Source organism: Malaclemys terrapin, chromosome 14 (genome assembly GCF_027887155.1).
Source record: "Malaclemys terrapin pileata isolate rMalTer1 chromosome 14, rMalTer1.hap1, whole genome shotgun sequence".
Lineage (NCBI taxonomy): Eukaryota > Metazoa > Chordata > Testudines > Emydidae > Malaclemys > Malaclemys terrapin.
Genome location: NC_071518.1, coordinates 35,429,683 through 35,445,036, shown reverse-complemented (window position 1 = coordinate 35,445,036; position 15,354 = coordinate 35,429,683). Strand labels below are relative to the sequence as shown.

The window sequence follows — 15,354 nt, the reverse complement described above, 5'->3', positions numbered from 1 at the left end:
TACTCGGCTAGCTTGATTATCACTTCAAAAGTTTTTTTTTTTTTTTTTTTCTCTTAATTAATTGGCCTCTCAGAGTTGGTAAGACAACTCCCACCTGTTTATGCTCTCTGTATGTGTGTATATATATCTCCTCATTATATGTTCCATTCTATATGCATCCGAAGAAGTGGGCTGTAGTCCACGAAAGCTTATGCTCTAATAAATTTGTTAGTCTCTAAGGTGCCACAAGTACTCCTGTTCTTCTTTTTGTCCTGAACTGGTGTGTCGCAGTATACTGCGGCTGTGTATCGTCAAACAGCAATTTCACTAACTCCCAGAGGTAACTGCATTTCATTGCTGGGCAGGGGTGGAGAGGAATAATTCCACTGTTTCGAGTCAGTGAAGCACTCAGGGTTCCTTCTGGATTGAAGGTGCTTTATAAATGTGAACTATTATTACATGTTGTCAGAGAAGGGCCTTGCTTGAGCAGGGGCTAAAGCTCTGATTCAATAAAGCACTTAAACAAGTTAATGAATTCAATGGAACTTAAGCATGTGCTTAAAGTTGAGCATGTGCTTATGTATAATGCTGGGCAGAGACAGACTGCTGAATCGGGGCCTCTGTAAGGCTTGCAGGACTGACCATAGGTTTTGGTTTTGTTTGTGCCAATAAAAATATGTGCATATTTTTATAAAAAGAAAACTTGTCAGTAGGATGCAGAAGGAAGTAGCCACTGGACTCCCACTGAGGGCAATAGGGGATAAAGTATTGAGACTCATGATCAAATGTGCCCACGTCACCCTGTCACGGCTTTACCAAGGATTGTGGATTAGTTGAAAGCATGGGTAAATTAAGGAGAAAGAAACTGACCGTGCCTTAGAATACAACGGCCCCTTTGTGGACGCATTCTTCTAATAGTTCTGTGCCAGTCAGCAGAACTAATGCACGTTTGGATCTTCATTGTAATAAAAGCACTTTGTGTAACCAACTCTTCATCTTAAAACCCCCTTGTTTGATTTCTACGCTCCTCAATGAATTATGTAGCAGCAGAGCCCCCTTCCATTTGAACATTGCTTTTCCACCATGCCACAAGGCCAACTTGCAGGTGTTTCTTGGGTGGGTTGTTTTCTGTGGCATTTGCGAGATGAATGTTTGAGGACACGAATAAGCTTCTCTCGTCCACATCTTCACTTTGGCCCTAAAGTCCCAGTTCAGCAAAGCACGGAAGCCTGAGCTTAACTTCAAGCATGTGCTTAAATCCCAAAACATGTGCTTAAAGTGAAGCACCTATTTAGGTGCATTGTGGAATTGGGTCCTGAGCGAGGTGCCTACCTTCTAGCAAGATGTTAACATGGTCACGTAGAACCAATGTCCTGACTCCTATGCCATTCGGCTCCTGGCTGCTGGCACAGGGGCTGCGGATGGCAAAAAGGAGTATGGCTGAGGTTCCCTTACCTCCTGGCAGTTCCCAGCTGCCAGAAAAGTGCCTCGAGGCTGTGAGTGACTGGTGCAATTTAGAACAGTCTTGAGGGTCCTCTAAGTTCTGAGAGGGACTGGCATGGTTCCCAGCCAGGCCCAGACTTGGGATGCTACAAGAAGGCTTACAGCCACATTTGTCTTCCTCCCTCTTAGCTGGTGGAGGCCTGAGCAGCCACAGACAATCTAGCCATTAGTATCTGTCATACCTATACAGGGAAGGGTAACAGCCCTCCTGTGTACAGTACTATAAACTCCCTCCTGGCCAGAGACTCCAAAATCCTTTTCCCTATAAAGGGTTAAGAAGCTCAGGTAACCTGGCTGACACCTGACCCAAAGGACCAATAAGGGGACAAGATACTGTCAAATCTTGGTGGGGGGAAGGCTTTTGTTTTATTTTGGGGGTTTCTCGCTCTTGGGACTAAGAGGGACCAGACATCCATCCAGGCTCTCCAAATCTTTCTGAACAAGTCTCTCATATTTCAAACTTGTAAGTAAACAGCCAGGCAAGGCGTGTTAGTTTTATCTTTGTTTTCTCAACTTGTAAATGTCCCTTTTACTAGGGTGTTTACCTCTGTTTGCTGTAACTTTGAACCTAAGGCTAGAGGGGGGTCCTCTGGGCTCTTTAAGTTTGATTACCCTGTAAAGTTATTTTCCCTCCTGATTTTACAGAGATGATTTTTACCTTTTTCTTTAATTAAAAGCCTTCTTTTTGAGAACCTGATTGATTTTTCCTTGTTCTAAGATCCAAGGGGATTGATCTGGACTCACCAGGAATTGGTGGGGGGGAAAGGAAAGGGGGGGGAATGATTAATTCCTCCTTGTTTTAAGATCCTAGAGGTTTTGGATCAGTGGTCACCAAGGAGTTGGTGGAAGAGTCTCTCAAGGCTACCCAGGGAAGGGAGTTAGCCCATTGGGAGTGGTGGCAACGGACCAGATCTAAGCTGGTAGTTAAGCTTAGAAGTTTTCATGCAGGCCCCCACATCTGTACCCTAAAGTTCAGAGTGGGGAAGGAGCCTTGACAGTATCTAATTCGTTCCTGTATTGAGATTCCTTTAGCATGAAAGACTCTCTATAAAACTAAGTTCTATTCTGTTCTAATTTCGCTACTATCGGCATCGCCATGTAATTAGAAATAGCTATAAGAATTCCTTAAGAGGGGGGCATTTCTGTGGCAACATAAGTCATTCTACAATATGCCTAAACATTCATAATCACCTTAGAAGTTCATTCAAAATTGCCCCGATGGACTTTGAGCTTTGTTGGCTGAAATGTTTAGTTAGCGAGATAACTAGCTTTACCTACTGGCTGGATTCTTTCCTGTATCTCACAACCCCCATCCCCAAATAAATATCTGATCCTTCTCTGAGAGTAAGCTGCAGAATTTCTCTTCAGTCACAAAGGGGGCAGTTCAGCTCAATATTAATGTACCGTTTGGCACAGCGAAGGAATGAGAGATTCTCTCTGCCCGTTCATGGTGGGAATCAAGTGCTCAGCTCTGTTTTGTAGTTTGTTGGCATGCCCCAGAACTGTGATGCTCTTGGTACACTCGGTTCGCAACCACGCTGACTGACAAAGAGATCTGCCTTTCTGTCTGTCAGCTTGATTCAGCCGGATGTCTCCAGCAACACTCAATAATTCATTACTGTAAAAGTTGATTTTTATGCCGGCTTGGAATTTTAATGAAGGTTTGTGGAAGACCGTGAGATATGGAGTGGAGCAGCAGAGCGCAACCACCGACTTTGCAGGAGGAAGCATTGCCAGTCATCAACAGGTCAGACTTGAGGCAGTCAGACAAAAGAGGCGCTTCCTGCATGCTGTTCTGTTGCAGCACTTCAGTGCTGATCTCCAGGATAAGCTAATGTCCATCTTCATTTAATATTAAGCACATCTGCATCAAAGGGCTTAGTATCAGCAGGACAACTGCCCCGACTGACGCTGGGGACCTCCAGAGCACGAGTGACAATCTGCTACGGGCTGAGCTAAAGAGCTCCAGCTCTGTGACTGGTGGCTGTAACAACACATATCCTCTGAGGACTGGGTTCGAGAGGGACCTGTAACACACTCACCAGTGGGCTACTGCAGCAGCAACCTGGAGGCAGTGTGGCCTAGTGGATAGAGCACTGAACGAGCACTGATTCTGCTACTGGTCTGCTAAGTGACCTTGGGCAGTCACTTCAGTGCTCTGTGCCTCGGTTTCCCTATCTGTTAATTGGGGACAATTATACTGACCTCCTTTGCAAAATGCTTTGAGATTTGTAGATTTTTAAGGCAAGAAGGGCCCATTAGATCACCTAGTCTGCCCTCCTGCATAACACACAATCTCCTGATGAAAAGCACTACATAAGAGCCAGGTATTGGCATTATAATTATTAATGCCTGGCATATGAAAACAGAGTTGGCTACCTGAATCAGGGGAAATGGAGTGGCTTTGTGCTATGGACTCATTGGCTTTATTTGTCAATGGCATGGCATGTGTCTTCTATACTGTGTGTCCAACAAGCTGTAATTACTTTTTTATCTGTTGGTTAATAAGCCAGTTGAGTCTTTTCTGGGGAATCACAGTGCTCACGAGAGGTGTCATATTCCCAAGTGGTTATACAACCACTTATTCACAAACAGCACAGGTTCTTCAAACCTCTGCCAAATTGCCCAACCAATGAGCCTCAAGAGGCGGGAGCTTCTAGAGGTGGGAGCCGAGTACCATCTCCATGCTCATTCAGGCCGTGACCTTCCCTCTGAAACTGCCAACAACAGGTCAGCTAGTGGCAATTGTGGTTATTTTAGTGATAGTGATGACTTGTCCCCTAGGGACTTGGCTTAAACCAATCAACACATTTTACATGGGCCACTCACTGAACAGCTGTCAGACAGTGGAAGCTGCTGGAAACTGATTCTGCAGCCTTTATTCAAAGAAAACGTCCACTTGAAGTCAACGGGAGTTTTGCCTAAGGGTTGCAGGATTGGCACCTTTATCATCATTGCCTGAGATGTACCTTAAAAACCAACAACTTCGATTTGAAAAGCTGTATATCCCATTACCCTGAGCCACCTGTCTCTTTGCTGGGCATTGGTGTGCACATGGTTTAAAAAGGAACCCTAGTTTCTCATTACCTGTGTACTCCGGAAAGCAGATAGTCAATGGAGATTTCTTAATTTTCTTCTCAAATATGTCCTTCTTGTTTAGAAAGAGGATGATGGATGTGTCTGTGAACCATTTGTTGTTACAGATGCTGTCAAACAGCTTCAATGATTCATGCATGCGGTTCTGCAATATAAAGGAGAGAGCATATCAGGCTAAAGACGGTGACCGTGTGGTGTTCAACATGTAGGGAAATCTAAAATATCTAAATTGAGGAGGAAAAAAAATAAAAACTACAGTATATGTAATAAATTTATGTATACATACAGGTGAACATATACATACACAGATGCAATCCCTATGATATTTGACATACAGTTAGTAACAAGGGCATTTCATTACATAGAGCTGTTTATTTTGCACAGAGTATAGTTTACAGGATTTCAGCTCATATAAATGATCATGCACCATGCATGTAGGGGGAAGCTACTTCTGCCCTTTGGTGAGATCTATGTGTAGGTGCAGGTCATGCAGATTTTCTAAAATGTTCTTGTTAAAATTTTTCACTTCATTGTTGTGTGTGTATGGCACACAGTTGGTTGGATACATTAACCAAGGACTGGTGAGATCCTTGAATTAATCCAGAGTTGGAAGCAGACAGCAAGGTGACATCTTCTCGTTATTGACCTTGACGTGACCTTTGCCTTGTTTTGTTATTTTGTTTAGTGGGTTTGCTTTTTTTTTTAGTGGGGGTTTCTTTGGAAGATGGCTCAACAAAAAGTGTCTAGCAAAAAAAAAAAAATTTAAGAAAATAAGAAAGAAGGGGGAAAAAAAACCCTATGACAGAAGGTACCTAAGAAGAAGGTACCTAAGAACAACCAAACTACAAGTCAGCAATTAACCCATTGATGTTAGCTCATGCCTCACGGAAGAACATTAGCTTGTTTGCCAATAAAGGAACCACGCATTCAAATACACACACAGGGGGAAGGCAGCTTTTTAGTTATAGGTCATGCAACGACAAAAAGATACAGAAACAGATAAAACAAACGAAATTAAATGTATTGGTTAGGAAGTTGCAAAGTCCGCCACGTGGTCTATGGTGGTGGAAGGAGCTCACGGCAAAGTCAACCAGTAGTGTCATGTTCCCCTGCTGCTTTCAACTCTTAACTCATTTTTCTCGGTTCAAGAGAAGCTTCATACCTGCCAAATTTGGTGGGTCTCTCAAAATCTCATTTTTTGGCCTTTGTTTGGTTAGATAAGGTCAGACGGCCGAGGAAAAGTTGTGAAGGTTCTGAGGCTTGGTGCTGTTTGGAGCGAGAGGCCGAAGCCGGAATGCGCACGCCGGTTGCGCGGCCACCTCCCAACCGGGAACGGGATAGCAGAGAGAGCAGGCATAATGAGGACGAAGCACACCCAAAGAGTCATGGGATTATCAAAGGCAAATCAGGTTACAGACCAGACCACTTGCTTGGGTTTTGTCATTGGGAGCACCTCAGAGAATGCACCCCCGGTCCACCAACACTCATACAAGACTAGCAGCTGGTACAACGAACACAGGGAATAGGCTAGATACAAAAGTGGTACATAATCTCATCCGTTCAATTGTTTCGGTGGTGGGTGTGGCACAGCCCATCTGCATGTAGCCACACACAATTACTTGTACAGCACTTGTACAGTGGGCCCTATTCAGCAGCCACTGCTTGTCTACATCTCCTGCTGAGGCTTACGCGTAAGTGGCTGCATCGTTGACCCCAGTGTTTTATTTATTAGCACTTTCCTTTTTATTGCTGCACATCCTTTAATGGTCACTGAACGTTTTATTTAGATACAGATGATTCCGTGGACAAGGGAACCTGTAATCAGATATAGCATCAACTGAAGTACTAGAACTGCAACGTTACTGTTTTACTGATACCACGTATCTTGGATTAGAAGCTGTGGCTTCTATTAAATTGGTTCGCTTTCCCCTCCAGCTTGTATCGTAATGACGTGGGTGAAGAGGTGGCTATACACTTAATCATTAATTTATTTATTGAACTCCATTGTTTTTCCTGGATCCTTGAAGATGCTAGTAAGATGGCATCTTGCCATTTAATGGTGCACGCTGCAAGAAAACAGTCAACACCCTTTGACCACCTGTGAATGAGTTGGTAGGTTTGGCTTGCATATAATTCACTGTAGCACAGAAGGTCAGAACTACCCCATTTTCTTAGCTGCCTGAACCCTCATTTGTTTCCTTTTTCTTTTTAAAACCTCACCTGTGAATACTGCACTGTGTAGGTGCTCAGACCTCTCTTTTTACTGTGGGATATGTAAGACACAGAGCATGGTTTCCCTTTGCCAGAGGTGGAATCAAAATCAGAAAGCTGTAGAAATCTGAAAAGACTTTGTTCAGATGACCTTTGGCTTTCTAAGACCCTTTGTGAGGGGGAAAGAAGAGGACGGAAGGTGGAAAGGGGCAGGAGCACAAATACACATAGTCACTTTTAACCAGAGCCCCTTGCAGAACATTATTTGTGCCATTCTCTACTATCCTTAATTGTTAAAACAAGAGGCATACACAGCAAGATGTAAACACGGCTTCTGGGACTGAATGAAGAACAATCAGAGACCAGATATTTCGGACTGTCATAATACTTACCCTTCTGGTCATCGTCTCATAATTAAAGAACAATCAGAGCAGGTTAAAACAGGGGCATTTATACAGTACTGCAGTCAAAGCACATCAAGTAATATATGGTGAACACAGAAATCTTGGTTTCTAAACAGAGCAGAGGCTTTCTCATCAGGTGGACCTTTTCGCTAGTGCTGTCATATTCCCACTGTAGCCAGAGTGTTCAAAAATCCCATGATGATTTTTTCCCTTTAAATTTACATCAAAATGTGCAGGGAAATGGCACGCTTTCCTTGAGTAAGTAATTGATGTCATTGAGTCATCACCATTACGTACATACAGCAGAAACAATTAAATGGCAAACCCCAGTAGAACACAGTACTTGCAATAAACATTCCTTTATATCCTACAAATTCCAGGGCCAGGATTGGACATTTCTCCTGGAATCCCCAGAGTGAATGAAGCTAGTCTATTGTCTCTTCTGGGTTTGGGACAGCCTTCTCCCAACAATATCTAAATCTGTTTTCTGGCTCAGTATTGCCACTATTCTCCTGAGCTTTCTCTTTCCACCCACTGTCTCAACTCTGCTTCTCTTGTAACGATTGGGGCAAATACGGTCGTTCTCACATAAGTTAAGGGCTGGGGAACCATGACATTTCCCGCTGTATGACTCCTCTTAATATTTCCACCTCTTTTACCACATTGTGCCTACTTCTAGATGCATTTGCTTTGTCATTTTGGTGGAGCAGGAAGGAAAGACAATCTTCTAGCCTCTCCCACCTTGTTTCCTGCCAGGAGTTCTCAAATGCAGCAGGTGATATTTCTTATTTTGTGCTCTGGTGGCAAAGAAGAGGTGATTGCTTCTCTGATCTTGCTACTGTCCTGATCAGGACTACTGTGCATCAGTACTTCTCTTCTGCTCCCCAATGTATAGCTTCTAGTTATATTTTTCTACAGATGCCAAAGATCCTTGAAACTTGCTCTTTGCTTCTAAGCAAATGGACGACTGGTGCAATTTGCACATTTATAGCCAGGAGAGCACATTAACCATATCATTCAGTGAGTGCCAGTTTCTATAGGTCCAACACTAATGCACAGCTAAGGTCAACAGCACCAAGCAATGAGCGTGTTACACATTCAGCAACTAGGGCACCAATGGTATCTTCCTATACCAGCTAGATACAGAGGAACTAAACAACAGTTTAATTCCAGAGGCAGCAAAGTGTACCACGTGCATCTACCTTTTCCCCCCTAGCATGTACAAGGGGGAACTGAAGAGGATATTATAGGTTCACATGGTAGATCCCATGCCACCATTGTCTTAAAAAGTGTCACAGGGAGCAATAAAAATCCCCACCTGCTTATGGTCCATTCCAGTGTTGTATATGAATGTTGCTAGTGGGTTTTTCCCCTACCCGTTACCTGGGATTTGGATAAGGCCTTGGGGTTTTTTCATTTCATTGTCTTGTGAAGACTAAAAAAGTCATTGAACTATCACACTGAGAGCCTGACTGGGCAAGGATGTCCTCTGAGCTGCTCAGTCCCTTAGCAACTGAGTATTGCCATCTTTGTATTGTTTATTCAGTACTGTGGTAGCAACTCGCAGCCCTAGGGAGGGACTAAGTAGATGTCTATTGCCCGCTGTACGCCGCTGTGTGAGACCCATCTTACCATTTGGAGGAAAGCTTTTGTGAACTGTGTATGGGAGGATTTCGGGGAAAACTTGGCATAACATTTCATTTTGCTTTCTCTCTACCTATGGTGTATGTATGAACCAATGGAATTCCACAGCATTCTGGATGTCTACTCCTACATTTCATCCTTCTGCTCTGGAGTGCTTTGCACAGTCAGGTCATGGGTTGGACCATCATATGAGGAAGGCTTTGGATGTGCTGACAGTGGAGCAGTGCCTGGCTGAATTCAGGAAGTTCAGATTGGCTACATATGCAAAGCTTGGATTGGTACTTGAATGTAGGTCTAGAAATCTCATGAGAAGAAACCTTCTCATGAGATTATTAGTTCAGGCTGAGCTGGACATGCAGAAGGACTAGCCTTTCTTCTGGTTTTCATGTATTTCTTACTGTTCCTGCCTGAAAATACAGAAGTGGAGACGCGTCCCTTACCGAAAATTACGACAGTACTATAAAGCAGTGGTCTCAAATGCTACAGCGCATGCTAGGTGCTGTGATAACAGAGAAGAGTGGCGTAGTTTTAAAACAAGGGTCATGACAAGTATATTAAAAATGATCAACTTTTCTGAACTTCAAGCAAGGTTTCACTTTGAGGGGAAGGTTCGGATCAGTTCTTATTTTACCTGCACTCATTTGCCCATTCCTATTTGACAAGGTTCCACAATGAACTTGTTACTTAAGGGCTGGCTCTCCAGTGAGATGGCTACTACAAACTTCTTGGGTTCAGTCTTCTTTATCTGATAGGATTGGCCTGAAACTGGAAGCTGCCTGGAATATCTAGCTCACTGACAGAGCCCTCAAGGGGCTGCTGCTTTAAACACCTGGTTGCCAATTTGAGCCCAGTGAGAGAAATCTAGTCATTAGAGACTGCTTGTATTGTAACTATAATTTTGTCCACATAAAGTACAGTTTTATTCAGAAAAGTATAAAATGGCATGGTGAGTTCTCATGATTATTGTCAATGATATGCTCGGCTTACAAGGAAAAATATTTTTTCCAAGTGCCATCTTTGCTAACGTGTTTTAAGACCTCACACACGAGCTGGGTTCTTTCTTTCTCATGTATCATCACCAGGAATAAAGATTTTGCCCTTAGTGACATCTGTGCAATCTCAGTGCCTTCAATGGTTTTGCACAGGTTTAAGTGACTGGAACTTAGCAAGGGTTTCTATAGATGATGTGCAAGGAAGAAATCCAGTTTACTTTCTTAACTGTGTTGCCCTTGTGCTAACCAGCATGAAACAGTAAAAGCTCATTTTTGTCAATAAAGGCAGCTGATGTGACTGATGCACACAGGGGCTGAATCACCTGACCTAGGCGATGCCATTTACACAGTTAGTTTTAACGCTGAACTATACTTTAAGGAAGGAGATTGTGGTGACTAAAGCTGTAGGTGAAATTGTTCCTGACAGAATGGTAGGGGTGAAATTGACTGAAGCCCATCTGTCAGCACAGATGTATTTTCAGCACGCCACTTGCATAGGAGATCTGAGTTAGGGAAGTAGCAGGGCCGAGGATACTGACTTTGTTATTTTCTTATTTCGCTATTTGTGTTTGAACTCAACAGGAGTTGTTTATTTAGGCTAAACAAGAGCATCATCTACATTTAATTTGCCTTTTGTTTGCAGTGTTGTTGTAGTTTGTTTGCAGGGTTGCCAAGACCCGAAGAAGAGTTGTGTAGAAGCTCGAAAGCCTGTCTCTTTCACCAGCAGATGCTGGGTCAGTAAAAGATGTTACCTCACCCACCTTGTCTCTTTAACGTGCACTGACAACTGTCCCGTCAAGCGATCAGAATCTGTGTCTTTTTTCCTGTTGCCCAGAGTACCACGGAGTGAATTGTGAAATGAAATTTACATAGAAAAAAATCCCAGAACAGCACCTCAAATTAATCCAAAACTAATATTCTTAACAAAGAGAGTGTGGTGCAACTGGGGTTACAGAAGCTGCTGTTCCTGCCTACATTGGGGGTTCAGAAAATATAGTCTGAATTAAAGACCTAATACAACACTAGTAAGGCTCCCATTGAGAATCATCATTGTATTTCTGTTCTCTGTTAGAGAGGCCATTGATGTGTTTGTAAGTAGGGATGGTGTGGGGAGCAACAAACATTAAGTAATATAGCCTCACAACACTCCTGTAAATCAATTTTATCCCCATTTTATAGACAGTAAACCAAGGTTAAGGCCAAAGCACTAAAAGTGGTCACGAATTTCAGGAGCTTCAGTTTTTTGGTGCCTAACAAGAGGACAACATGGACCTGATTTACAGAAGTCCTGAGCATCCACAACTTCATCTGACAACTGGAGGTAATCAGCACCTCTGTACCTCAGACCCTAGGCATTTTTGCTAATTGAGTCCTTCCTAACCTGCATATGCTCCTCCACCTCGTGTGACTGGCAGATTTCCCATTCCAGAAGGGGCATCACCGTCTCAGTGGGTGAGTCTCTCTTGGGAGCTATGGAGACATGTGGTTCACAAACACACACAGAACAGAGTTGCTGTACCCTACTATTTTAGATCTACATAACAGCTGACACTAATGTTATTACAGAAAATTGACCACAGAGTTGACGGGTAGGATTTTCAAAGAGTTTTAAGAGAATTAGGTGCCCAATTCCCATTGACTTTCAATCCCTTAGACCCTTGAAAATTCTAGCCAATAGCTGTGATACTGGGATAGATACATAGGAAGCAGAAAACACATGTATAGGAAGGGTTCTTAGTTAATACAGATATTATAAATGTGCATCCTAAATGTTTTCCGGAGGAGTGTGGTGTGGTAGGGTGATTCAGAATCTCAATCCGAATCTGCAGATCTAGGGGGATGCAGATATGAGGATGTTAATAGACTAAATTCTGGTGTCAATGTAACCTAAACTCATGCAATGCAGGATTTCAACAAGCAGGTGACCTCTTCACCAGAGTTCATGAATCTGACCTAGAAGATGTAAAATATCAGTGCCCAAAAAGTCTCTTCGTGAATACATTACTGACTGCAAGTTACGAACTCTTTTCAAATCCTTCCCCACCGTGTTATCCATTCTAACTTCTGATCCTTTACAAACAGGAAAAACGGAATAAATGTTAGCGCCGCCTACAGAAACTGGTGACAATAGCCTCTCCATTGCATTGTTGCACATTGTTGGGCATGCACAAAGCATTTAGGAAGCTCTGACTTTTGCTTCTTCAGTGCTGGGCAAGACAATACCTGGTTACTCCTACAACTTCTTGCCTTTTCTGTTATTGACATTCCATCTTCCCAAATGCACAGGTATCTTTCTTACTGCATGCCTTATAGCTGGTGAAAAGTGCTAGTGACTATTCTCTCACCCTGTATATGCCCATACATCGAACACATTCAGATTAATGGGAATGCCACACAATCATCCGGCAGCTAGTGTATCCCGATTTCTCTTATTTTCAATTTCCATGCAGTATTTCAGGCCTAGTATCACAGTGGGAAGTTATAGGAGATAATCCCATCCCCCATAAAACAAATTCCACCAGAGTTGAACAGTTCCCGTTTCTCTCGGGAAAATGAATTTCTTTTGCATTTAGAAGCAGGTTACCCCAATAGCTTGAATCCACCTGAGGAATTTGTGGTGTTGCTACACCTTTGTGTATCTGGATGTTCCAAGTGCTGCTTATTGATTTCCTTAAGTTTGTTTCCAAAAGCACCTATTCACTGCTTATCACTCTACGCTCTGGGTTCAGGATCCTCTATGTCCCATGGCACTTTGCACTGATCAACTTGAGAGAAAAGAAAACATTATAACTTAATCAGAGCAAGAAACTTGTTACCTGGGTTAACTCCACCCTGGGCAATGGAAGACTTAATTTCCAAGGGTTGGGGGAAGAAAGGATCTGCACACCATTTCAGAATCAAGGGAAGACGTGTGATTAACAAGTCCATTGATTTGGTACAAGCCAATAAGACAGTGTGAGTTGATCACTGAGCAACGGCAGGCTATGCAATAGGCCAGCGATGAAGTGTCGGGGCCTGCGTCGCCCCGTAAGCACTCACCGTGGTTTCGTCTTCATGGAGCACCTGATCGTAACCACTCAGCGCGACACAAAAAATGATCGCTGTGACGTCCTCAAAGCAGTGGATCCATTTCTTACGTTCTGACCTCTGACCTCCCACATCGAACAGCCTGTGCATGAAATAGGGACGTCTCTTCATTTATTCTTTATTAACAAAGGGAAAATATTAGTAATCCCTTTTGTATTTCTAAGTACTCATCCCTGGAGGGCTCCTAGCACAGGGCAACAGAGTCTGCAGCGACTCTCACTTCTTCCTTCTCTGAGGTTTGGAACCCCTCTCTCCCCAAGGAGGAGTTCTGCGGGCAGTGGTGGTTAGGGGAACCCATGACCGCATAAGCTCCTGAAGATTGTCCAGGGGCTTGGATGCTGTGTGGGATTTGTTGGCAGTGCATGGGCAAGGGGCCTCTCTGAGGACAGCTCTTGCTTTCCAGAGAGCCCTAGCAATCTGCATGGTATCTTAAGTGATCTGTGGGTTTAAGAGGCCGAACTCCCAGCCCTGTTTAGTGTGTGTGTCTTAGAAACCTCCGTCTGCCCTGCACTTGAGAGTAGAATTACTGGCAAACTCCAGGAGCATCAGCGTGACTATCCCATGTAGACAACAAATGGCCGAATGTTTTTACCATATGCCATTCCGGACTGGAGCAGAGTATGTTTGTTCTTGTGTCACGTCTCCAACACAGGCAAGTACCAGAGGGTTCAGAGGAAAAGGCAAGGAACCCCATAATGGGCAAATGTAGAACAACCTGCTCATCAGGGAATTTTTTTCTAAACCAGCCATGAGTGGGTACGTGTGCAGTGAGTGTACTCTGCCTCAGTTACAAACCATTTTACATACCGTATGCTAGTGCCCACAGAAATGCAGCCACCTCTGGGGTGGAGGATAGCAGCTAGTCAGACAAGTATACTGTGGGAGAGCATGTGGCCTAGGTAATATGGTTGCAGTCATACAATGCTGATATTTGCACTGCCTGAAAATACAACAGTGGATTCACATCAGACTTACCTGAAGTGGAGGTTTTTGAATGTGAAATGGGTTTCTACAATGCCGGTGGTTTTGACCCTGGTTCGAAGTATATCCTGCTCTGTTGGCTGGTAGTCTGGAGCTCCGATTCGATCTAAGCTGTCTAGGTAGCTGTAAAAGGAAAAAAATCACAGGAGAGTAAGAAACATATTAATTGTTGTCAATCTCATTTTTCTGTGCTGTTTGTACTTTGGTTAAGGAAAAAAATCCTCTCTTGAAAAAAGACCAAACCCACTGTCTCAAGTATTAGATCTCACACTAACCCGGAAGCAGGAAATGAAATGATCAGGTTCTGCTTGATATGATTCTTGATAAAGGGATTCCAATCTGTGAAATATGTATTTTTGTTATTTTCTATTTGTACTGCAGTAGCATCTAGAGATGATCAGGATCTCACTCTACTTGGCACTCCACACACACAACAAAAATGCTCTAAAGAGTCTCCAAATAGCTTTTTCTAAAACTCCACAGCATTTTCAAATAATGGTGCAGAAGACTATAGTAAAGCTCTCATCCATTGCAGTGTTTTGGTCCATTACTGTAGAATATTGTTGCATTTTCTTATAACACTAATTTTTTTTTCAAATGGTAAGCTCTTTGGAAATGTCCTCTCCTATATCTTTACAGCCCCTAGCCCATTGTGCGTACTCCTGTAATATAAATAATAATGATATAATGATAGGGGAAAGTGGGAAAAGAAGAGAAAGGCACAAAGAGCATATACAGAAGCCTAAGCCTTAGACTAGGGAATTAAATGCCAGATTTTCAAATACCTTTTATTTAGGTGCTTAATTTCAACACCAAAGTTCGAAAATTTTGTCTCATGTCACTGCCAGTGGCTTCATTTTACACGGCATGTGTATAAATACCATTCACTAAGTGCAGGATCCTGCTAGGGGCTGCACAACCTGGGTCCTATCCACCAGCAAAGCACTCAAGCGCATGCAAACCACCTGAGTAATCCATTTAAAATCAATGAAGCTACTCATGTGCTTCAAATTGGGCACAAGCTTACAGGACTGAGCCGGACGTATGTTCATCTAGTGAGAGAGAACTGTGTGCAACACTGCCGAGAAATAAGAAGGCTGGAAGCAAATCGATTGGCTTTTCTGAGGGAGAAGTTACTGACTCTCTGAATTGGCCTTGCAGAGTTATTTCATTTAGGAACCAGCTCAACGTCTGCAAAATGTTCTCTTTGAGGTAAGGAGATAGGTACAGTGGTTGCCATTAAACGTTTTACAATTTCACTTTTTTGCCTACCCATCGTTCCTGAGGTATTGGTGGTATTCCCTTTATCTACCATAGGTACCAATGCAAATACTGTGGTAGTGGAAATTACTTGCAATCAGCAGTTGTAAAGATTTTTATTGTGTCCACTTTATTATTTGGGCTAGTTGAAAAAACTTGATGGATATATTTTTTTTGGGACCAGCTCTAGTAGTTAT

General features: G+C 43.0%; 1 protein-coding gene across 2 annotated transcripts in view; it reads right to left on the bottom strand.

Annotated features, from left to right (window-relative positions):
* GNAO1 (G protein subunit alpha o1) overlaps positions 1-15,354 on the bottom strand; it is a 315,387-nt gene that overhangs the window by 47,425 nt on the left and 252,608 nt on the right. Inside the window, exons 5-7 of one of the 2 annotated variants that reach the window (XM_054048942.1) lie at positions 13,892-14,020; positions 12,869-12,998; positions 4,570-4,723 (exon numbers count right to left, since the gene is read on the bottom strand). In XM_054048942.1, coding sequence (XP_053904917.1) covers positions 4,570-4,723; positions 12,869-12,998; positions 13,892-14,020 — 413 coding nt within the window. The remainder of the gene's footprint in view (positions 1-4,569; positions 4,724-12,868; positions 12,999-13,891; positions 14,021-15,354) is intronic. The other variant, XM_054048941.1, reaches the window with a different exon arrangement.